Genomic DNA, 26,524 nt, shown 5'->3' on the forward strand with positions numbered 1-26,524 from the left:
GTCTAGTGTCCAACCAACAGCAAATGGTTCCCCAACTTCCTCTGAAACAACGCAATCAGCACGGAATCAAAATCTCACTTATTCTGGCCCAACTTTAAGTGAGGCAAACCTGAAAATCTTGGCATGCTGGTTCTTCCCAGTCCAAGTTCTTATTTCAGAACTGCTCTCTCTGATCTTCACCATTAATGTAGACTTTCTCCCTTGCTTTCCCCCTGACTAGAAGAAATCTGTTTCCAGAAGTTCTCTGAGCTTATTATTAGGCTTCATCCCCTAAAGGACCACAAATATGACAAGAAGGCTTCTGCATTCAAACACTGTCAGTCTGCACCTTTTAATACTACATGAATCAGAAAAGGCTGAAACCTATCAAGACTTTTTTGCTGCTATTTTCAGTCATACTACATCATTGTTGATCACCAGGCTGAATCTATTACATAAAACACTACTGGGATTTCCCCCTTTTACCCCTTTATTTTTTTTTTTTTATTTTTCATTGAGTATCCCTTTTTGGGGATACTGTGAAGTGCCTTGCCTTGAAAACTACAAGTGCCTCAGTTCACCCTCTAAGAAACACTGAAAACAGATAAAGTCAATTTCAGAGTTGCACTGAGCAGAGCTGCTATTTCAGTACCTGAAATTGCCATTGAAAATATTTGCAAGAACCACCATTTTATTATGCAAACATGAAATACAGTAGCAGCTTCATCTTATTCTCATTGGAGTCATTTGAAGTTTTGATATTTACTGAAAAAGGAAACAGATCAAACACAAGAAGCTTAATAATCCAAGCTCACTCTCCATTGTGCAAACAGCACTCAAATAATTTAAGTTATCACTGTAACACATGGAATGGCTCTGTGCAGGAAAAAGTGAAGTCTTGTTCTTCACAGGGCAGAAAAGCTTTGCACCACAGAAACTCTGGAGTAACCCACCATGCCCCAGTGTTCCAGTGCTGGACAAAGCTACAGGATGGGTCTCTGTCCATGGTACTCTCAGGGCTCATGGCCCCACATAACTCCCCATCTCACAGTCACACAGGTAAATCCCACTGAAAATGGAGCTCTCCAGACAGCTCACTGAAACCAGTGACTCTATTCAGTCATGAGTTCACAACATCAGGCAGGGCAACTCTGCCCACAGATATATTTGGTTTTAATGAATCCAGAACAAGTTGCATTTTCATAGTTTTTGCCTCTGCTAAGATATTTTATGTAACAGCAAGAATAAATTTGCTTAGACAATGATAAATAACTGAGGAGAATAATGTACATTTTGCTGCCATTTTCTGTCAAATAAATGCTAGTCAAATGCTTCATCCACTCTTACTGTGAAGAGAGACTGCCAGAATGGTAGAGAAATTTTGAACCTTTACAAGATATTTTAACCATGTGTCTTAATTCATTTCTATGTAGATCCTTTCTTTAGGCAGAACTTTTTTGTACTATTAGCTCGTAACTGAACTGAATCCAGTGCAAAAGGAATGAATATAGGAACTGTTTCCTTTTAATTTGAATGGTGATAAAAATGCAAACCAAATAACAATATTTTATAGCAGCATGAAGATATTATATGTAGCTAGCAAATAATAAAAAGATGCATATTTACATGGTTTAAAAATTTACAAGAATTATAAACAAAACATATACTTTAGTAAACTGCAAATATAAATCACACAGTATCTTGAAAGGTGACACTAAAAAGACCAAGAGGAAGTAAAAAAAGAAAACCAAAGGAAATCAGAAGTAAGGCACAATCTCTCATTTTCTGCTTAAAACAGCATCTTAAAATACCTTATAGTGTCATAAAAGTCATGTAAGTAGAGAACTGTGCCAAGAGCAATTGTGAAAAACTGTGCTACCTGATCATAAAAATCAAGTTTGTTTCATGACTATTAAATCTGCATGCAATGCATAAGATAAATGTATGTTCTGTATATTGGAAAAACAATTTAAAAATATTTCCACATTGAAGGGACTACTTTTTATTTGTTTTCAATTACTTGACTAAATATGTACATTAAAATACTGCAGACATATCACTTATTATATAGCTGCCAATTGCAAAGGACACAAGCATTTTGTATGCTTAAACACTTAAAATATTTTGGACTGCTTTTGTTACTAGTTGAAAAGGTTAGAATATGCGTAAAATATGCTAGCTAGGGACTTAAAATTCATTAATTATTTGCTGTAAGTAGGCCAAATTTTATGAGCTTTCAAAAAGAAAAAGTATTTTATCCACATGACGATTTTAAAATACAATAATAACACTTAAGCACAATATGGAACAGGGATACCACATAAAAGGTTAAGCAACACTGCTGATAGCAAAAAGCTTAACCTGCTTCACACAAATATGGGAGATAAATAACTATTTTTATATAAATGTAGCTATTCAGAGCTTTCCTTGAAAAATTCAAATGACAACCATGAAAGTAAAATTCAGAGCAAGTATGAGCTAAGTGACCTTAAGTAAAGGGTATCTCAAGCATTAATTATATTTTAGGTAAAAAATATGACTTGGCCTGTGTTTATCACATCTACTCTATAAAAAAGTTTACTCTGGCTGAGATTCCTTTCAAGGGATACCGGCTCAGGCTGTGAAAATGCATTAAAATGATCATTTAGAGAATGATATATTTGAAGAATTGAATAAATGTTAAATTTCTTTTACTTTCAAGTTCTTTGTTTGTCCTTTTTAATTGTTTAAGTCCTTTCTATGGTAACACTGCAGCAAGTGTTGAGTTGTAAGTTGTCCACATTGCCAACTTCTTGGCTAAATTCAAAAGACTTCCCAATAGTTTCATACACAAATCACAAGCAGTAGAGATGACTAAGACTGCAAAAATCTTCTCATCTAAGTCACTCTCCTTCTGGAGCAAGACCATGTCCTTTGACCTACTCCTAACTAGATAACTTTCATCAGTCATGAGGGAGTGTCACATTCAGGAGCTAAGCAATGACAGCTGTAAATGACAAAAAGCACATTGAAATTCTCTTTGGACTCTAGGAATTAAGGAGATTTAACTCACCTTGTTGGGAGGTTTTAAAATGCATATTAACTTTGTGGCTTTAGCTAGGCAACCCTAACCTTTTTTAGGTATTTCTGTGTAGACAGTCTCAAGAGTTTCCATCACTGCGGCAGAAATGTTATTTAACCCATGTTATCATCACCAGTTGCTACAGCCACTGCACAGTATCAGGAACACATCTTACAGGGTGGGCTTTTATGTTTAAACCCTCAGTAACATTTCAGAGAGAGGTATTTTGTGGGGGAAAAACCCATCTCTTAAATATTTCAAATAATGGCTACATTTAAACATGAAAAAAAAATCTAAAAACTTTTATTTCTAGACACATTACCAGTACAGTCTGTACTAGAATTAATGACTTTTGATAATGACAGCATAACTCAATTGTGGATGCTTTTGCTCTGGAAAATTACTTATGAAGTCTTTGCTATAAATAATTTTTAAAAAATAGTAGAAATAGTAGACTTGATTTCAAAGATTATGTACTAAAGGCCAAACAGTTATATTAATTAGTGGACTAGAAGTTAAATCAATTCAGCAAAATGTACATCAAAGATGACTTGTGCCCTAATGTTCTTACAGCAGACTGTACAAACCTGTTTTTGTGGTTTTTTTCTGCACCTTTAGATGTACCTTGTACTTATCCCCACAGTATGAGAATGTTTATGAAAAGATTGAATGACCTCATACAACTTTCTATAAATAAAGAAGGAGAAGCCAGAAAAGAAAGGCAAAATTGTTAAGTGTAAATGGAAAGAGGGAGGCAGAGGAAACAATTTTTTTAAAAAAATAATAATATTTTCTGTGAATAGTGAACACAAAGACAAGAAAGAACAAAGACACAAAATCATCACTGGAAAAGTGCAATTTATCCAGCTAAAGCATTTTTTTGTACATTCCTTGCTGTTTTCCCATGCCAGAGCTTAACCATTGAAGGTGGCCCTTTTCTCTCTCTGTACTACAGCTAGAAAGAATGCTGTGTCATTGCTGACAAGCTGCTACTCTCGGAGGAAAGCTGAAAGTCCAATATAAACTGATTTTCTGCCTCACTTTAATATGACATGACCTTAACCACTCCCAGTTCTAGCACCTGAAGCTGTCCAGCACTACAGCTCTTTGTCCCTTGAATGGTTATGCTCCTTGGCAGCTGGCATTTGGAAGTACCTGAAACTGTGCAGTACTAGATGGTACCAAATGAGACACAAACACACAGATTCACTAGGGCCCCCAAACCACACGGGGAAATGAGAGCACAAAGAAGAGAGCACAATCTGCTATTTTAGATTCGTAAGCAGTACTGAAACCATCAACAGGGCTAACACCTTAGAAATCATTAAAACTAACAGGAGTCCTTCTAGGGGTAATTCTTCCAAAATACAAAGATTTTCTTTTGTGGAATATTTATCTTTGGAAAATCAAGTCATTTACAAAAGTAACTGCAGTAGTGAGCTACCATTATTATAATTAACACAACTTTCAGTTGGGATCCATCCTCCTGATGCACATTTCAGTCTCATTTTAAAAGAATGGAGGCACTCTCGAGTGGCTTCAGTGAAGAAACATCCTAAATGTACCTGAATAGAATTAGGATCCAAAGGAGCAAGGCTTTCAGGAAAGCCTGAGGTACTGCTTGTGATGAGATCCCTTCTACCAGGTTCACTTAAGGTTCCTAAACACTCGATCCAAATACTTGGCAGAGGAGAAATCTTTTTTAATGGTCCTTTGGGAAGACACGGCTTGCAGCGAATTTGGTACTTTCTGGTATATTGTCTACATTCCAAGAAAGAGTATTAAAAACTGAAAGGACCTAAGGAACAGGAAGCAGTTGTGAATTATAGTCCATTGCATGGCAGTCTCAGAAAGGAACCCATCAAAGCCCTTTAAATCCCAGCACATGAGTTGGCAATGAATGCAAGTTTTTTCCAAATCACAGCAAAATCCAGATCACAAAAAGAGGCCATTAGGTCAGAATCAAGCAGTATGAAACAGAAAAGCAGCTGAGAGCATCAAGCCTCTTAAGTGGTATAAGAAATGTCAGTGTTTTATTCACATTAGCAGAAATTTGCAATGAGTCTATAAAAATTACGAACTAGGCAAAAGGAAAGGGGGAATGATGACTAGTCCAGAATTGTGTTTTTCTAACAGGGATTTTCAAATATAAAGAATGTATCCTCCTTTAAATCACATAAGGCATTAAAATGACAGTAAGGAAACAGCATCAAATACTGGAAGGACTTAGGGCAGCATACTTATAGATAGAAATGCCACTGATACACTGAGAAAACTGACATCAGTGCAGCAACACTGTACTAAAATCCAGAAATGTCCACTGTCTGGTGTTTCATTAATATGCACATAGCAGCTCTGCAACATTTCTACTGAACACCTTCTTGGCAAACCACTAGTTTCTTCAGTGCCAAGATTTTAGGTAGATGATTTTAGAGACACAAATATATGCCCTTAAAGTGAAACATATTCTGGAGAGAAATATCTGTCTGAGATGTTCAGTCACTCCATTTTCTAGACAGACCAAATAAAAAGAAAAGCCAGCTATAGAGATGTGCACTTGCTATTACAAAATACCTGCTGGCAACTGAAAATAAACTAGCAGAAAATCAGGATAAATGAGACTTGAGGCAAACAACTCTTTGAAGAGAATAATGATGTGATAAATAAAAACAACACATTTCCAGGCTATTGAGGTTACTTCAAATGTAAGAAAAGGATTGAGAGCAGAGGCTGAACTAATGGAGAAAGATTAAATGAATCCAAAGAAAAACATGACAAAATATTCTGAAAGATATGGCCAACTGACCTGTTTAGACCTAGAAGAAATCAATGGTTTGTAATTTAGATAGAAAATTAAAGTGATTTACAGGTGCACCTCCTGCTCCTTTTTCACATCAACATCACAGGATGAATTGTGACCATTGAGTCAATAATTATTTGGATTATATTTTTAGCTTTAGGAGAGAAGTACAGCAGCTGAAGTACCTATTACTGATGTGATAACCAGGAACACAGATTTGACACATTTAATTCAAGTCCAATTACAAATAGCAATACTAAGAGCATAGGATTTGTCTTCTTCATTACACTCTTCTTGTTTTACAAACTGCTCTGATCCTCATGAAACTCCTTAATTTTCTAAAAAGGAGGAAACAAAATGAAATTTCCCTAAAACATAATTATTATTGGTAGAAATTTAACATTTGGTTTGTTGAGTCCAAAAATGCAACTTGAACTAGCAGTAATTACTGCATTTTAAGTTTCTGGCCCTTTAAGACCATCTCAGTTTGATAAATGCCCACATGCTATTGTCTAAAGAATATTCTGTTTCTCCCAAGACCAGATGCTCGCAATTTAATCAAGCTGTCTGCAATAAACACCAAATAGTACAAAATAGTAACAAATAGCAGGAAGAATTATTTCACCGTTTAGGGCACCAACCTTCTCACCTCATTTTGGAGCGAGCATAATCCACTGAAGAGTAGCTGAAGTAACAAACTTGAGAATATAAATGTCCTACTACTGACAAGTTGCTGACACAGAAACCAGCTAAGATCTGTGACTTTCTCCTTTACATTCATTAGTCAAGGTTAATAGCATAAAACTTACTGGGTCAGTCAAAGACTAATGCTAACCTAGTCAGAGGTCTATGGAAGAAGACTATGAAAATGCCAAAAACAATCTGAGTTCCTCTTACATAAGAAATGGAATCAGAATCTTATTACCTGCAACATATCCCCAAACTTATTCCCTTATGTTAATGACAGTATACCAGTACAACTAGGAAAATATGGAAGTTACTGATGTCAGCAAGGGAAGGATTATAAAGAATTATTCCCCTTAATTATAAAAGAGACAGTAATTTATCATTAAAATCTAAGCCCTTTTAGTATCAACACCTGGAAATTTAGTATTAAATGACAATAATAAATATACTTAGAATGTGCACATTAATTTGCACCTGCTTTAAAGCATATATGCCTCAAAAGCCCAGATTTTTCTGCCTTTCGTGCATCTTAATGAGACTGTTCTCCAACACAGAAGACACATAAGAGTTACATTTTCATTCTGCACCTACGCACCTTCTGGAATATAATGATTCTTGTCTGAAAGTACTGTACTGCAGTAATGAACAGAACTGAGATGACCTAAGATTCTTGAAAGGAGGTAGTCAGGAACATGATGGGAAGACATCCATTTTCTGGCAACTGAAACTTTTTGCCAAAGTCTATATTTTCCTCATTTTCCTTGCACTCTCATGCCAAAAAAAAAAAAAAAAAAAAAAAAAAAAAAAAAAAAAAAAAAAAAATCTAAGTTCTAAAATAGAGTTCTGGATCAAAACATAAAGAAAAGACAAGTGTTCTCTAATTGGAACTTATTTAAAACAATGTATCAGTTCAAGGACCTAAATCATGCAGAGGAAAAATTACTTTGATTTTTCCTCCTTTCATAAAAATGCTCTGACATGCTTCTCTCTCTTTTTCCTGTCTATTTTATCTGATTATGATTCTCCCAATCTTCAACATTTTTTTCCTTACCCATAGGAAATTTCTGATCTACTGTTTTCAGTCACTCATTACAAAGGAAACTAATGTCAAAACAATGAATTTCTCTGTCAAACAGCATTCTTACTTTCTCACCAGCCCTTAGGAAATCTAGACTCATTTCCAGCTCTGCTTTAGACAACACCATGACCTTGAGTAAATAATTTGATCTCACTCCAACCCTTTTTCTCACTGTATGTGAAAAGAGCAATAAAGATTCTCAGTCTCCCTCACATAATTCATTCCTGGTCTTTTTGGACCAAGAACTGGAACTTACTACAAAGCCATGCAGTGCCTAATAAACATCCAGACACAAAGGTAATGCAAATAAATGCAGATGATGTTTCCCAGTGCAAGGTAGTTTTTAGTTAGCTGCTGAGGGGCTCTATCATAACAGTTACCAAATGTACAGCCATCACTTTCAGTACCTGCTTACAGGCTTTTGAACCCTAAAAAAAGTAATCTTCAGATTAGCAATCTCCTATTAGAGCATCTGATGCAGAAATTAATTTATAAAAATCCCCCCAAACTACTGACAGATAAGATATCAGGCTAAATGCAATATTACAGGAACTGTTTCTCTCTTAACACCATCTTCAACACTCCCTTTGCCATGAGAGTATGATATCCTTGAGGAAAATTAAATAATCTGAAATGAATAGCAGGACTTGAGAAAAAGCACTGATTCACAATCAGATTGCAAATCTTTTGTACACAGACTTACAATGGCATGAGTTGTAATGGTTGGATTTATAGGAGATTATTATCCACAACTTACATCTGACTGATAATAGCTTGCATTCAAAGTCAGGATCTTCACCTTTGTAATTTACTGTTTCATGCTATGCTGCAAATTGAGTGGCAGAGGCATTTCCCTTTCCATTGTCTTCCCTAAGGACTAATATTTAAAACCTTTATTCTAGAGCATATATATTCTGCTCAACTTGAGCATAATGTGAACTAAATATTTCAGAAAATAGTTGAAAAGGAAAAATTTAATGATAAAAAATCCTAAAAAGCACACACAGAAAATAAAACCACAAAAAATTCCATCAAGAATCACTGAGGCTTGAAGACAAGTCCATTTCAAAAATCAGTTCATTTTTAAAGCCTAGTGGAACCCTTGCCTGCAGTTCAAAAAATGGGTCAATCTTTAAAGTATTACAAGGTCTTTTGAAATCTACCAAATGCTATTGTAAATGAAGGACTGATACTAGAAAGCCCTCAAACTGTAGCTTGGAAGCAAAAAGCCACTCTTCAGTTCGATTTATGTTTTTTCTTAAGGAAAAATGTCAAATCTCAGACTAGAATTACACACCACTGGGACAGTTAGAACTCCAAAATAACCCAAATCTCCCTGTTCACATTTAGTCCTAAATTAGACCCGGTAAAACAATCAATTTCTTATATCAAACATTTGATTTCTGTTAATGCTTCGTGAGGTGAAAAACACAGCAAAGGAAACAACAGAAGACTGCTCTTAAAATAGCAATGTATCTTTCTCCTAGAAAAATTATCATGTCTATAACTTACACATGGATTGAACTTGGCAGCATGAGCATCTGAAACAGGCTCTAGGGTTTGTAATGCCACTCCAATGCACTGCTAGAAGTTAATACTAGTAAGAATTCCAGAAAAGCATAGGAAAAACTGCATCCACTTTCCCTGAAGGATACACCACAGTACATTCAGAATCTTCTTTCAGAAGAGTGCATGGAGTTTTCTTGATAGTGTAGCAACTACATTTTTTTTCTTTTTCATTTTAGCCCATTTTTTTAGAAACTAGCAAACCTGAGAATTAATGCAAAATGAAACCACAGACCATTGCAACCACAGTAAAAGATTTTAATATATTATCAGGAAAGCAATGTTACAGATTTCTCTGGAGATTTCCTTCTATTAAGCTAAATGTAAAGCAAGTCAGCAATATTTGCTTTGTGGGTTTTTTTTTTGGTGTATATTTTTTGCACAAAACAAGTCATCTTTTACATTACCAGAAACATGCATGTAGAAGCATATTGGCTCCTATTATCAAATAACCCAGAGCAAAGGCTAAGTCATACAAGGAGAACAATAAAAAAGACACTTCTGACTGCTCTATGTAGTCGTAATTCCTGGAGTGAATGGCAGGAAATCTGGAACACTGGTGTGAACTCAAGCCTGTCCCTAATTCTGTCACAGTGACAAGGCTTTTCCCTCTGGTTCTCCTATGCAAAGAACAATTTCAAACTGATACACTCCTAACACATGATTCCATTCACTCCTGCCTGTGTTGGACTTCTGACAGATCATCTGTTCTACTGGGAGATATGCAAAATCACAGGACATAAAGCAGAAAAGCAGATTCAGAAGTCACCTAAAATACACCAGGCAAGTCCCTGATGTCCCAAAATAGTGAATAAAAAAGTGATACAGCAAACAAGATGAGCCCCTACACATTACCCATGCCCACTGCCTCTGGCTAGGAAACTTCCATCCAAACAGCCAACTCTTCCCTTAGAAACAAGGTGGCCAAATCCAATTGCCTACTGCATACAACAGGTCCTGGACACCACTTTCCCTAAGCCACACCTGGGCATTGTCTACATCTGACTGGCACAGACCCAAACCTGGAGCACCAGCACAGATGGAGTAACTAAGGATATAAACCCACCAGATGACAGCAGGCTATTGGGCATTACCAGGAGTCAGAGAAGAGTACTTGCAAGTTGCAAAATAAATACTCAAAGTTTATTTAAAGCTGAAATAACTCATGCTAAGCAGATAATCACCATGACATAGTCCTTTGTAACAAATATTTTTTTATATGTCATTAAAAAATGGTTTCACAAATTTTCAAGTTGAATTGCTTGTTTCTTCTTATACTTCTAAAAATAACTTCTATTTCAAAGGACTCCAAAAACACAACAAGAGTTACAATAAACCTCCCCAATCCCTTCACAATATACATCACATTTATCATTTTTTTTAAACTGACACATCTTCCTGCTTTTAACTCAACCACTTGCAACTTCTGCCTACAAGAAGAAAGTCTAAGGTCATGGTAGCAAGAAAAAGAGATCTCTTCTCTCTCTTCTCTGTTACAATCTAGTTTTCAGTCTCATCATGACCATAGGTTAAGCTTCAGCTAAATGACTACCGTCCCAAGTTTCAAAACATGAAATTACAAATTAAAGAAAAAACAAACCACTACATTATGATTTCAATCGCCATTGAAAATAAAATCCTTCTTGTGCACATTAAAATGCAGTAGATTATCACCACCCCAGGATGGTATACACCTACATATTTCCTGGAGAGAGACATTTTGGTTTGGTTCGTTTTACTTGCTGTTAAAAAGTTTGTTAAAAAAAATTAAAAGCTTAAAAGAAATATCAACAAGGTGATATTTTAGAGGAATCGCTACCTGCCATTTTACCAGAAAATTCTACCATAATGCTGATTTAATTGAAACTATTCCTTTTAAAAAATGCAATTACAGCTTATTATGAATTAGAACTAGATGTGATTAAAATTAACCATTTCTCAAAAAAAGAAAAACTCCGTAACATTCACTATGAGGGAAGATATATGGCTAAAGATTCAATGATAATGAACCTCAGAAGAATAATTTTAGGGACAGGGAGGGGTGCATATGTAGACCTTCACTCTAGACGATTCTGTTCAACAACACTTCTCTTACATGATGTTTTCAAATAATCTGCAGAAGAATATTTCTTTTGAAGAACAAGTAATAGTTCCACAGAATTGCCATCTTGAAAATTGTCAGAGTTCCTATTTTTTTTTACTATTTATAGTTTCTTAAGGCCAAGCAGTTGATGTATTCCAAATTAATAATTCAGAGCTGCTAGTACTGCTACCTAAGCAAATGTTATGCTTTTAGTAAGGACTTTTCTACTCAATTTTGAGTACCTGTGTTCAACAGACCTAGGAACCTTGCAGAACATCTCTGGTCTGGACAAGAGCTCTTGCTGACATTTGGGAGGGTGACAGAGTACTGATTGTCTCTCCAAAAACACCAATCTATGTGGGAGGGAAATCCAGACACACAGAAGACAAAATATTTGTGTGCACTGATAACCAGTTGAGGTCACCACAGATTTAGAACTATAGCCTCTACCTGACATCAGTTGTAGTAATTTAGTAACAGAAAACTCACTGTTTTCTCAGACGTGTATAAACTCTGTATAATGTTTATGAAAATACCAAATATCCTCCATGTATTTAGTTTTTCATAGCTACCTGGGTGAGCAACAAACAGGATGAACTACAGCCAGATGCAGGGGGAAGGCTAGCACAAATCCTGTGAATCGCAGTGCTGCTGACCTTTTTGCAATTCTAGATAACTACTGCTGGCATGCTCAGGTACACTGGACCTCTCAGGATTCAGCCCTATAGTAGCTATAAGAGCAAGTTACATCAGTTGAATAGAGATTGTGAAGAAAAAAATCTAGAAATCTATTCCTGAGAGTTGCATAGTATTTTGTGATCCCTGTTATTTCATTGTCTGTAAAAAGTATATGCACACCAGAATAGAACAGGGCTGTTCTCTTCATTTATCTTTTGATTCCCTCGTTTGCTATTTAACAGCATAGCACTACAATTATTCACACTCTTATTCAGACATGCAGGTTTAAATCACTCACTTTTCATCCTATATATGAATAATTCAGACCTTGACAAGACTGTTGTATTTATCTGTAAGCATGTTTTTCCTTGAAGTGTTCCTTCCTGTTTTGACAGGAAATGAAAAATCAGCATAGTATGTAACACATATTATGTGCCTCTAAATTGAACTTCCATTCTTTGCGCTCAGTAATCCAGAAAAGAGGAGGAAAAAAAAATCTGAGTACTTTACTGCTACTTTCTCTTTCTGCGAAATAGACCATGATATGAATTAATCATTCCCAGCACAAAGATTATACAGGAAAAAGCAAAATAATCTTATTTTACCTGATGTCCAAAAGGAAAATAAATTTTTTTAAAAAATTCATTTTCTCATTTTCCGACAAGCTCCTTCAGCAAATACTTAAGATAAAACAGACTGTCTGACACATCACAAAAAGTATATTAAAAATTCAGCATCCATCAAAGGAAACATTGTGTCAACAGTTTTCTTATCTTTAAATCTAATGCCTGTTATCTTAAGTGTCCATAAATTAAGCTATCCTGACAGCTAAACAAGAACAAATCTTTACCCACATAGCCAGAACTAAACATATGCAGACCTCTAGAGATTAAACTGCCTACCTTGAATGTAATCTAGAAACAAGACCTGTGGGAATAGCAAGTACCATGTTGAACATAGGCAGTGCAACTTAAAAAACAAACAGGCTTAACAGCCACCTAAAATATCCAGCAGATTTTACCAACTGTACCTCCAGCATAATCCAGAACTAATTAAAAAAAAAAAAAATCTATACTGCAATTCCTTCTAAGAGAGGGAACAACCTGTATTTTATGCTACAATATCAGGTTCAAAGTTACAGCTCTACTAATACAAATTAAGATGAAGTACTTCAGTCTAACAAGAAGACCCTAAGGTTAGTACACCCCAGAGAAAAGCAGACCTGACTGTATAACTGCTTGTCTTTTCACATGTTACCCTTCTAACCCTGCCCAAATGTGCTCCAGAGAGATAAAGCAAAAAGTCAGCTCCTCTTCTCTCCCATGCTCTGAGCTCCCAGACTCTCTCACTTGTTTCTACACCATTGGACTGCTCCAGCTTAAAGGTGGCAGATCAGCACAGCACCCACAGCACCATTACAAGCAGAGTGCTTCAACCCATTAGAGCTCAGAAAGCAGCTTCTGGCCAGTAATCCCACTTTCTTTGCCCCATTGCTGCAGTCGGTCACCCAAGAAGAGAGAGGAGTAGATTGAACTGTGACCCTTTCAATTGGAGGCTTCTAAATAGGAGCTTTCTGTCACTTAGGCTGACAATGTCTGCTCCAGGAGGAGCAGGAGCTATTGCCCATTTCACTGAGAGGCAACTGATTCACACTGCTGAGACTGGGTAACACAGATGCTCCAATCTTTGACCTATACCTGAACTCCTGAATGTTCCCAGTCTGACATGTGTAACATGAGAGTGTTACATACCACAGTTTCCAAACCATTGGCTAGTCCTGGCTTACTGTATGGAAGAAAATTAGAGTCACCAGAGCTACTAAGGACACATCAAAAGTATATAAAATCACCAAGGACTACAGAATGAAAAATTAACAGAAACCCCAGAAGCCAAATAAATTGAAATGCACACACATGACCCATCTTAAAAGCCTGGAAGAATAAAAATGACAAATCTGAACAGTATGAAATTTCTTTGGTCAAAACTCTCCTCCAACTAGTGAGGCACACCTCTTCCTGGCCTGTCAAATTACAGTCTGTCCTTTGGTCTGTCATACACAGTTAAAAATTTCCTTAGTAACAACATGAGATGCCCTGAGTTCTAGAACTACAGGCATTCAGAAAAACAAACAAAAACCCCACTTTACATCTATCTGCCAATGGATCTGTATCTAAAGCACAATCAGTCAATGAGCTGAGATCTTAAAATCAAACCTCAAAATCAGAAGACAACCCTAATAAGATGGACTAGGGTTCCTGAAAAAGCTACTTTTGGTACACTTAACTAGTTTGGAAAAAATTAAAGAAGGAAAAAAGAAACCTACAGAAAAATAAGGCAGAATTTTTCTTGCAGGGGAAAAAATAGATCAAAAGCAAATACAGCTTATTTGCAGTAAAAAACACAGAAGTTTATAAGCAATCTGTAGTGATAAGATTAGGTGAACCATTGGAACATGGCTAGATTCCTCAGCAAGTTTTAAAGGATATTTACTAAATAAGACAAATTTAGAGGCACAAATATTTTGCTGTGAAACCACCAATGTGTCACAGTTAAATAATTAGTACAATTATTTTCACAGTCTTTTTAACAATCCAGTAGTAGCAACACTAGTTTTGGAGAATTGGTTTAAGCACTATGAGGACAGAAGAAGATAAAACCCCACCAAACAAACAAAAGAAGAAACAAAAAACTTCAGAATTAAATAAATCTACATTGTTGAATTTATCATCAATATGAAGAGAGAAAGAAGCCAAGTGAACACTTCTCCTAACACATTTGTTTTATATGGCAGCTGAAACTTAGTTTTTCAAATGGCTCCTATGTATTGTAACATACACGTCAAGATGTCAGGCTAAAAATGAAATACAGCAAAAATTGAATATTGCAAGTTCCTGGAGTATAAGATAAAGCAGGAAACACTGGCACAGGAAATCAGGATGCTGTGTGGCAGAAAATAAAAAGTAATGCTAGGAGTCACAACACTGGCAGAACCCATAGTCATGGGTTCAACAGGAAGCCAGAAACACTTCCATACAGAAAGGCAAACAAAAATCTTGAAGTAATCTTTACTGCATTTCCAGAAGAACAAAACTAGATGTAGCAACACTGGAGGTTCTTCAGTGTGTTGGAGCAGGCACACACCATCCTTGAACTCGCATTTATTTGGAATGTCTAAGTCAGACTTAATATGATCTGAGGTTTCCTCTACGAAAACTAACTTACTTGCAACAGTGCTTATAAAAATGCCAGAGTTCCTAAAAGTCATTTGGATATTTACAGACTTGCTCTTTTCTTATGAAACTGAAAGAATTATTGACATTACAAAGTACATGCTCCAAGCACCATTTCAAACATTGGAGTACCTGAAAGACCTTTAAAGGCTCCCAGATGTGCCACTCTGGGGGTTTTGACACTCTCATCTTCTGTAGCTGCCTCCTGAGGTCAAACAAGATGGCATGAATATCACAAAACAGGTCTTCAGGAATTTTAACAAATGGAGACTTCAAAGAATACATTCTGATTTTATCATATTGAAATAGAAATAAGGACATAAGCTCAAAGAAACACGAAGCGCTGCACTTGCTAACAAAATCAGTATTTGCAGCCCACAGATGCTTGCTTACTTCTACAGAAGAAGTATGCTACTTGGTTTTACACAGTCAAGGTCAAACACATTTTACTACAAGTAAAAAAAGTAGTTAAGAGAAAATTAAGATTTCAAGTTTAGGACAAGATTTCGTTAAATAATATCATCCAAGGTGATATGCAAAAAAAAGGAGAGGAGTATGCATTATGCTTTTTTCCTTTCACCTACACAAGCAGAGGCCAAACTCTTCCAATTTTAGCTAGCAGTTCTGTATTTACATACTTAAACTGAGTTGAAAGGGTCTAATAATTCTTCTAAGATTTCCATACTAATATCTGACAAAGAACTTAAGGCAAGTGTAAAGTAAGTAAGAAACCCCAATCAAACAACCACAAAAACATGGGATCTTATACGAGCATGTGCCAGGAAGTTTGCAAAAAATATTGTGTAGGCCAGATGGGTGCTCAAACATTATTTTCCTTTTTAGGAATTGTTTAAGACCTACTTCCTTCCATATACAGAAGAATCAAATCCATTTACCACATTTATACAGAAAAGATAAGTAATATAATTTTTTTAATCTGGTTGTGTTTCTACTACCATTTGCAGAAGCTTGAGGATTTATTTGGTCAGGTGAAAATATCCTGGTCTTACTGGTCTGGACTCCAGATCACTGGATTGGGCTGCTGAATACATCAACAAATCCGATTAGTGGGTAAAAGCACTGAATGACTTTTCAGTCATGAATCTGCAGAATTTCAGCATGTTCCACTCTCACCAAATGAAAGCACCTTCAGATGGAGCAGATGTAAGGCTGAGAGTGAAATTAAAACCACACTTATACTGCAATATATAATATATAGTGACTCATATTCTCATCTCCTTGATCCCTCAAATCCATCTAGTTTTTCAATATAATAAAATTATATGATTAAATTTCCAACTGTTCGGTTCAAATGGCTCCAAAAGTTTAAAGCTGTGAATAACTCTGGCCCATAGATATTTGTTGGTTGATCAATTGTTCAAATTAATATAACTGATTTTTCCTAACAAGTTGGTTTTCTCTATGCTTTATCATAACAACAAAGGGCAAGAAATTGTCTGCCTGCTTCCAAAAATCTTGAAGCTACTTTTTCCTTCCCGCATCAGGCAAAATGTAGGATTACTACAGTTTTTTGAACCAAAATTAAACAAGGCAGGAAAAATGAAGACGATTAAGAGACAGAGAGGGATGCTGACATCAAAACAACAGCTAAGGGTTCAACTTGAAAATGAAAGACAAAGGGTTAAAATTCAGGTTTTCTGCCTGACATGGACAAGAGAAATAAAATAATTAAGTTACATCCTGTATGAGTGTCCTAACCACTCCCTGTAAATCCCCTGTGGATCAATTCTGCTTTTGCTATAAGTAGCATTGGTGTAGCTCACTTAAGCATACACCTGGTATGCACTAACCATGCAAATCATTCATCCTGTTTTACAAATATTACACCTGGAATAAACTCTCAAATAATCAGCAGGTCTCTGCCCAAGGTACAGTCACACAGAAACATTTTGTTGCTTGCCAGAACTCACATTTGTACAAAGACCTCCCTCTGAGACTGTAATAGCACAGTGTAATGGAATTTGCAACTTTCACAGAGGGGAAAATAATAAACAAAAATATATAAATCAGCCTTTTGGCTTGGAAGGCATTTTGTAAAAACAACTCATAACTAGTATCAAGAAAAAACATTTTGAGCAAGCTAACCCTCAACAACCTCAATTGCAAAGATTTATGAGAATTTTGAATAAATTAATTTGACTTGTTCAGAGCTGTAAAGACTATTTCATCAGCATACATTTACAGACATTCTGAGATAGTTTACACATATACAAGGAAATACAACAGATTCAAATATTTAGACCCACATTACATGGAATGGTAAAGCATATTAGCATTTTAATTTTATAGATCTAAATCAGAGTTTTACAACTTTGAAATATATTCATAAAAGGCAGAAAACCAAAGAAAACAAATCCCTTCTTCGTGCTGCAAGGCTGCTGTGCTGAGTGAGCTCTCTTGCCCTGTTGCTGACAGCAGCCCTGAAAGCAGCCTTCCCCAAACAAGTGATGAGAAAATCTCTGCATTACCTATCAGATTGCTATTTAAATTTTCTATCATAGCATGTGCTTAGAAACAATCTGTTGTCTGTAATCTTCAAAGTGTGTGAAAAAAAAATCAGTTCACATGACTTGTAATAAAGAGGCATTTTTCCAGCCCAAGCCATGTTTGCAAACTTCTAAACTCATTTATACTGAGAAGAAATTACAGTGGTATGACAGCCTTATCTGAAAAAATGCAGCATCAAATCAATTATGTTTTTTTCCAGTATTAACTATCTGAAATTGAGATTAAACTAAAGAGGTGATATAACACAGTACACTCATGTTCATAATACCTATTTTGAACATTTTATAAAATTAGCCTCTGCTCTTTATCGAGGTTTGAAACTCTTCTTACAGTTGTATGAGTATGGACTTATCAGTCAAAATTCTAACATTTGACAGAATTTTGCCTTACTCTTGTTCACTGGAAGACTCCTTGGGGAAAAATATGCCCATTTTAAAACACAAATGGCAAACTACTCTTTTATTTTTTTTTTAACAGTGAAATGCAAACACATTTCTTTCTGTATTTAAGTAATGAAGATGCTATTTCTGTGTCCAATAAAGGCAGTAAGTTGTTCATGGACTAACTGAAATGACTGGTAATTCAATTACAGAGACAGCATCCCAAATACACAAATCAGCCACACTGATTCAAGATAATGAATACAGACCTTAATATTTTTCCTCTGATATAAAATAAAACAGTAGATTAGAGTTGAAATAAGACATTTCTTTAGCTTGAGTCTGTCACCTTTAGTTGAACTGTATGCAACATTTCAACCCTCAAAAAAATCCCATTAATTTCTCCGAATCAGGTTTTAGAGCAGGTGGTGGGAAACAGTAACAGCTGGAGCTGATCCACACCATGCTGTAGAATCACAGTGAATATCTCTGTCTTGTAAATTTTTTTCATACTTTCAGAAAGTGACTAGCCATTGGAAAATGTATTAGGTATCTGTACATTAAATCAGATTCAGGATAGGAATGTTAACTCTCTATATTCATTGCCCAAATGGGGACTTTGGGGGTGGGGGGGAAGGCAAACTCCCCATAAAGTGATTTGATTTTAAAAAAGAAGGAAAAATAATCAAGATCTGTGATGAAATGATTGTTAAGCAAGAAGACACAGCACTGCTGCATTAGAAGGCAAAAATTATTGGTAAAAATTATCTATATACAGATAGATTCTAGTTATGAATAGTTATTTATTAGATAGATAAAGAAAAATAAAGAGGATTTCAAAAGACATCTATACCACTCTGTAAATGCACCCAGATAAAGATAACAGCTGTATTTTAAGAACAGTTATTTATTTTAGAAGGTTCAGTACAAATTTGTTCAACATGTGGTTATTTAAAACCTGCTTGCACTCCTTACTGTTGAGCTGGTTCACAGTATGCCTTCACTGTGTTTATCTGAAGATTTCATTCACTCCCTATTGCTTATCCATACAAAATTCACCATTGAAATTATTACTAATTTAAATAAACATTCTTTTTCCAGTTTTAACAAGGTCACACTTTATAAGTATTTGTAGTCAATGCAAATTCTTTTTATGAACGTACCAAATGAAATCAGGGTTTTAAGACAAAAATAACAATGATTCTACACAAACAGATATATTTTGTATAAAAACATACAGATTTCTGCTCTATACCTTTTCAGAAACCTATTTGGCCAAAGTAATTAATCCCTTGTCCACAGTCTTAAAAAGAAGATGCCACTGTATTCATGTTCTGATAAATGTAATGATCAGTTAAAAAATAATGGGACAAATGTTGTTCATTTCAGAAACAGAAGTTGCAGTTAACTGTCAGATAAAAACCACATTCACATATACATATAGAGAGAGTTTGTTCTATGCAACTGTATTTTTAACCTGTTTGGGTATGTTTTCAGTGCAATTTTCAGTCTGACCTGACATTCCTTGGCTTGAGCTGCTGTAGCATTGTTTCCAGAATAGGGGCATGAGCCTTCAACACACAGAATTTGTAACTAACACACCTGGCTCACAGGCAAGAGAACATGACTCAAAGAGATAAATTAATTTACTAGTAAGTGCCCTCAGATAATCCTCTTCAGAAAATGGCTTGTACAGTTTAATCAATGTTCTGCTTTTGATTTATCTGGCATTCAAAACAAACTGCTGTTCACTGTGGTAAATATTTATACTTAGACATGCATGTGTTTACCCACATGTATATTTATCTACATATTAAACATACACATTGATGTTTACTGTGGATTATGTCCTCTTTATAGCTTCCTGAAAATTAGTCCTATCAGCATATAGGATTTTAATTAATTAATTTAAAATTATATTTTCCTTAAGAAAATAGTTTTTCATAATTTAATCATGTTTTCACAGATGATGCCTGACAAATTATGCCATCTGAATTTTCAAAATAATCATAATAAAATAGTCTTTACCTGTTTAATGCATTTTAAAACTAGTATGTTCAGGTATTATATGCTGTCCTAGTAATTATCAACTGTTCTAAAGAAATTATTTACCTTAATATGCCTTAATTCTCAAAAATATTTTAACCATGAGAAGCTTGAAGAAAAGAACTAATGAAAACAGCAGTAACAGCATCACTCAGTGCAGTGGTGCTTGGTTTGGGTGCATAACACATACAGAAGAGTAAAAGAAGTCTTATGCACACAAGGGGTTAAGTACATCCCCAACTATATGCAGTGAATCACACCTATCCAAGTCAGTGCAAATTAAAACTTTCATTGACATAAACAGAAAAAAAAATATTTTTATATATTAGATATGAATAAAATTACATATAAACATATATATTGAAGAGATTGACTGATAGTATTGGTTTATTTCAAAGCTTGATGGGCATATTTAAGGCTTGATTGCCAGACTACTCACCAGCTACTATAAAACATAACTCACTCTCAGATTTCTAGGAGTAAAATATGTATTTGCATTCAAAACTGCATGGTAAATTATTTCAGGTATTATGGACAAAATTACTGCAATAATCACATAATAAAAATTTGGGAATTCAAGTAGGCAAGAGAAAACTGTTGGGTTTGTATCTGCCCACATTCTGGATCATGGCTGTGTGAAAATGGTCTGTGAGCCAGGCACAAAGATGCACAGCAGGGACAGCACTGTCACACAATAAATACCCCAGGTTTCTTTATGAAGAACTCTCGGGAATAGAAGAATGTTTAAAGTTTGCTACAGAGATCAATTTTGAGAAGAGAAATGTTTTGAGAGAAATAAAATCACAGGAGGCTACATCCTGGTTTTATTGTATCATTTTACAGCAGAAACTCATCTGATCCTCACCATTTTAATTACAAGGAGGCACAGAACCTATTTCACGTCTGCTCACTGAGCCTGAGAAATGTCTTACAGTGAAAAGGAAATGAGAAGAACCAAGAATACAAATGAACTGAAACACAAGCAGCTAATAAATCCCTCCTTTCCTTTAAATCAGTTCTAATTTATTGTGAAATACGTTTAAAGTTGGTCCACAGTAATTTTAATTCAAATAAACATGCCTAATTTTTTTCCATCCTTCCCATTAAAGGATATTTATTTTTGCTTATTCTTTAAGCATTTTGCCAGCAATATGCTCACTGCTATTTCTTTAAGAATGAAAGCTACGGCATTATATTCCAAATGGTTGAGGAAACCTTTGCCATGACTCTCAAGTTGCAACATGCCAGATATTCATAGGTTTTCAAAGCTGCTGGTTGAAGATATAATGAAAGGATCGAAGGTTTATGCATGAATCAGCATACCCTAGTCACAATGTCATGGTGCAGTGATCCCTGCAGAGCTGTAAGACTTGATTTAAAACAGCAAAGCTCAATGCTGACTCTTGAGCCAGCAGGATTAAACATCCAAGACTGAACATATATTACCTCTGTGCTCAAGCTACTGTATGAAAAACTTGTTATCGTTATGGCAGTTTTATAGTACTCCATAGGAAACCTCTCTTTAGGTGACTCCAATATCCTTTTAATTCTAAAATATGTGAGAACACAATACAACTACCTCTTTTGGGTAGGCAGATTTAAAAGGAAAGGATTTAATCTTCATCACTTTCCTTCTTTCTTGTTTTAACAGAATTAAAAACTTTTAAAAATCTGGTATTGCTGATGGTCAACCCTCCTTCAATTAGACTAGACCAAATTACACTGTGCTGAAGGACAATGAATGGTTTGGATATGTTCCAGTGGTTTGGATATGTTCCATTCTGCCTTATGAACCGCCTCCAATGCTGTACCTTTGCTCCAGCTGTTAAACCAAACAAGCAGAACCAAGGAGGTTTTGTTAGAATGAACCAGGAATTCTCACACAGTGCTAAGCCCAGGCATTTCCCTTGAAAGCTAGAACTGAAGTCACAGGAGCAAACACTGCTCTTAGTTGTGCCATTACTCTGAAAAACATTGTTGCACCACCTCTCAATCTGAAACACTAGGCTTCCCAGTGATGCTGACTTACAAAGTGTCAAAATGCAATTAGATTCCAGCAGCTACTGCCAGTGACCTGTGTTGACAGCTTTGCAGAGATGCAACAGTTCAACAAACTGAAGTGACTATTTTTTATGGCTACTTTTTGAACATAATAGACTTGTACTCCTTTCCCAGGTTGTGGCCCAATTTGTTGTCACATAACACATCATGACATGATCTCTTGGTGTTGAGGTGAAATTCCCACTGAAGAGCAAGTCATCACATGAGTGAAGGCTACCTACTTGCAGTGTCCTCTCCACTTCTACACCCATTTTCTGGCCACCTTTAAATGACTGAGTAGTATCACTGCTTGGAACATTCCTCAGGAGTACATGGCCATCTCCTCCTCTCAGAAGCTTAGCAACCTAATTTAAATGTAGTACCAGCAACACCAGTTCATCTAAAAACCATTTGCTCCATCGACAAACTCAAGTAAGTGCTGAAAATTAGAAGATTTTACACATTTTTACAGTGGGTTTTCTGTTTGCTTGCTTGTTTTTAAAGCAGATGGAGTAGTGTGTGTTGCCTTGAGGCTACCAGGGGTGGCAGGGAGGGAGGCCAGGCCCAGCAGGGCAGTGCAGGGGACCCCAGGCACTGCCAGCTGCCACCTGTGGGTGTCAGGTTGAGACCAGCAGGCAGGGCAGGGCTTCACCCCACCTCTGCCACACCAGCCAGAGCTTCTGCAATCTGAAACACGGCTGGCTCTGGAGTTTGAATCAAGAGCCAAAATATTCTGGTGGCCAACTGGAGCAGAAAAAAAGTCATCATTTCTATTATGGTATAAACCTGCCACTACATTTCTGTGCACCTTGTTGGAGTGAAACACCTGGGTAAACACTGAAGCATTTTCAGATTAATATTACCTACATTTCTGTGTACTTTCTTTTACACCTGCACTATTTCATAGTGCTAGTTTTGGGTACCAGTTCTTTGCAAACTATTCCAGAAATTAAAAAAAACCACAAACACCCCCCCCGCCCCGAAAAAAATAACCCCACAAAACAAACAACCAAAAAAAACCTTAACAAAACCACCTGCAGAATGTTCAGCATTTCAAATTAAAACAAGCATAGAGGGGATAAAAAGAGATGGATTCTTATTAACCATTTATGCATGCATGGTGTGCAATCAGCTCCTAAATTATACTTCTTGTATGCCGAATATTTATCTTCAGAACTCCTTGTTCTCCAATCAACCCTTATCTGAGGGGATACTGTAAATACTGTACATTTTTAGTACATGCTTCACTAATCAATTAAATCAAATCCACAAGGTAACTTGACCAAAACATAAGTGGTAACTGAGGTGGTGAAAAAACAAGTACGTGTTATTGTCTTAATTTGGAGCTCTTCAAACTGATTGAAAATTGAAGCCTTGGACAAGGCTCGGACAAAGGAAAATCCAACACACGGATGGCATCCATTTCCCTTCTGCTGGAAGTCTCAAAGTCAACTACTGCAGTCTACAGCCTTTGCATAGCATATGAGTATTGTAGAAGTCCTCCACAAGATACAAGAACAAGGCCAGTATATATATGCATATATATGCTTGGAAAAAGCACTTGATGGTCTTGGAGAAAAATACAAAACCTTTAGTTTCTCAAAGACAAGGTGACTACACTTGTCTCTACTGCCAGTAGGAAAAAAACTCTGATGTTTTCCAAAACCTGTTTTCAGGTTTTTGTTGACTTCAAGAACTGAGGAACACAGAAAGATCCGACACTTTTGCAGAATGCCATGTAAACTGCTATGTATACTTCAACAGTTCGAGTAACATCATCTGCAAATACTGACCACATGCAGTTCTGGTCCACACATAACCCCACAATCTAAGAAAGAACTCTCCAAGCAGTTCGCAAAGATAAGAATTTAGCATTATCTTGGCTGATTACGTGCTCTGACCCTGCTTGCCTTCGTATGCCTATGGATGCCATACCCTCCTACCCTCGCACATGCCACTGAAAGCTCCTTGAGTTGAGCTCTTGCACCACCTATCCCAGCGTCTGTGCCAAGCCGCCCCTCTTCAGCACCACCGCGCAGGGGAGCTGAATAGGAGGGAATAAAAAAAGGTCGCCAATGGAGGGGAACGAGTCCCGCTGACAGCACACCTCCAAATTCAGCGTCCCTTATGTCTTTTTCTCCGGAGAGACGGGAAAACGCCTCGGGGGAGCGGGCGGTGGGCGGGAGCGGCCGGCGCGGCACCGAGAGCGCTCCGCTGCGGGGACCGCGGGTTCGCCTGCGCCGGGCACGGGCGGCAGCAGGGCAGCGAGCGGGGCAAAGGCGGCACGCCTCACCGCCCGGGGAACGCCGGCCGCGCTCCCCGCTCTCACGGGCAGTGCCAGCCTCGCTCCGCGGGGTCACACGGCGCCCGCCGGGCCGACCCACAGGAGGCAGAAGCGCACACCGCTCCGGGGCTCCTCTCCTCGCGCTGCCCCGCCCCGCCTTCCCCGTCGCCTGCCGCGCAACGCATGTGCTCCGCGCCCCGCGGCACGCGTGCGGCCGGGCCCTGCGAGCCGAGGGCGGAGCCGGGCATGGCCCCGCCGGGAGAACGCGGGGGCGGCGAGCTCCCGGCGAGGCAGGGCACGGCCGCCCGTGAGCGCGCCGGGCGGGGGGCGAGCGGGCGGCGAGATGGAGCGATGGAGCTCGCGGCACCGCGCGGCGTAAAATGGCTGATCGCCCCCCGCCGTCTATCCGCACCCCTCGGCTGCCGGCCAGACGGGCCTCGGCTCTCCCGCGCCGGTAGCGAGGTGCTCCGCAGTCCGCGGGCAGCCCTGGGGCGGCGGGGGAGCGCTGCGGGCAGCTCCAGGACCGCGCAGCCTTACGTAACGCCCGGGGGGAGCCGCCGGGAACCATTTTACACCTCCCGAAGGGCTGGGGGCGCACGGAGACCCCCGCGCCCCGTTAGCACACGGCCGTGCGCTCCCGCACCTGCTCGGCGGCGGGGCGGCTCCCCCGGCACCGCACCCCGCACCCACACGCACGTACCCCGCACACCCCCGCACACACCCCCGCCGCACCGCTCGCTGCCGCCCCGCCCCCGCCGCCACGGCAGGCTGGCAGCGCCCGCTACTCACAGGCGTTGGTGACGGCGAAGCTGTTGGCCACCTCCAGGTTGTCGATGTGGGGAGTCAGCCTGAACTCCGAGGTGGAATACTGAACCATCCCTACCCGAAACGCGCTGTACTCCTGATCGGCGCCCCTCGGGAACAGCCCCCCTGCAGGGAAACACACACGCATCAGGCGGGCGGGGGCACCGGCGGAGCGGCGCGGGGCCAGGTCTCTGCCCGCCGCGGGGCCGGGGGCCGCCGCTGCCCGAGCGCTGCCGGCCGCGGCTCCGTCCGGCGTCGCGGGGGGGCCGGGCGCCGTGGCCGGGGAAAAGGCGAGGGGACCTCGCTGGCGCCCGGTGGGCACCGCGGTGGGACTGGGCGCGCGGCGACATGACAGGAATGCCTGAGTGACACCGGCGGGGATGAGGGATCGGGAGATCCGCCGGGAGGAGAGCGGTGTCTCCCCACATGCGGGCACCTACCGATCTGTATGCTGTTAGAATTGACCCCCCAGATCAGTCCCCACAACACAGGAGCCAGGAAGACAGAAATATGCATAATCTTTTGCATTTCCAGGAAAAGTAGAGCATCCACAAAGCCACGGAAATAGCCCTTTCTTCTTCCTCCTCCTTCTCCTCCGCGGAGTGCGCTCGTCAGCAAATTAGATCCCGTGCGCTCCGGGCGAGCGGTCGGCGGGAGCAAGCGAGCCACGGAGGGAAGGAACGAGAAGAGCCCCGCGGCGGGCGCGGGAGAAGCCGCTGTCCGAGCCGCCGCCGCCGCTCCGGTGCTGCTCGCGGCTCCGGCGCTGCGCGGGATGGGGGTGCCGGCGGTGCCCGCTCCGCTGCGCTCCCCGCTCCGCTGCGCTCCCGCCGCCCGGCCCGGCCCGGCCCTGCCCTCGCACGCGCTCGCCCGCGCTCCTCGCACTCAACGGGCGGGCGGCGCTCCCGGCGAGGCGGCGGCGGCGGCGCCTGCGCGGAACCGGCCCCGGCGGGAGCGCGCCCGCCGCGCCCCCTGCGCGCGCGCCCCGCCCCTCCGCGCGCCCGCCGGCCGCCAGCACCGCGGACAGCGGCCTCGCTTGCGGGAGATTGCTTATTCATTTATTTCACTGCTATTTATTTGGTTATTTATTTATTTCGCCGGCCTTCTCCAGGATGCAGCCACCTCACAAATACACCCGAAAAGCAATTTCTTGGGGTTTTATTGTTTTGTTTGGTTTTTTGGTTTTTTTTTTGTTTTGTTTTGTTTTAGCTGCTGCACCCAAACCATAGAAGTTAATATGCGGGAAGAGTTAAAGCTATTCTGATATTTCATTTTCATGCAT

The 26,524-nt window shown here is 39.1% G+C and overlaps 1 protein-coding gene across 4 annotated transcripts in view; it reads right to left on the reverse strand.

The window, feature by feature from the left end:
- The window catches only part of GRIA2 (glutamate ionotropic receptor AMPA type subunit 2), an 83,099-nt gene extending 56,916 nt beyond the window's left edge, over window positions 1-26,183 (reverse strand). For 2 of the 4 annotated variants that reach the window (XR_013774213.1, XM_079305402.1), the window contains exons 1-2: window positions 25,686-26,157; window positions 25,231-25,371 (exon numbers count right to left, since the gene is read on the reverse strand). Coding sequence is in view for 3 of the 4 variants with exons in the window: in XM_079305402.1 (XP_079161528.1) it covers window positions 25,231-25,371; window positions 25,686-25,773 (229 nt within the window). In the remaining variant the exon portion in view is untranslated. Of the gene's footprint in view, window positions 1-25,230; window positions 25,447-25,685 lie in introns of those variants that run through there. The other 2 variants (XM_079305401.1, XM_079305403.1) reach the window with 2 other exon arrangements.
- Between the last annotated feature and the right edge of the window lie 341 nt (window positions 26,184-26,524).

This window comes from Erithacus rubecula, assembly GCF_903797595.1.
Source record: "Erithacus rubecula genome assembly, chromosome: 5".
NCBI lineage: Eukaryota > Metazoa > Chordata > Aves > Passeriformes > Muscicapidae > Erithacus > Erithacus rubecula.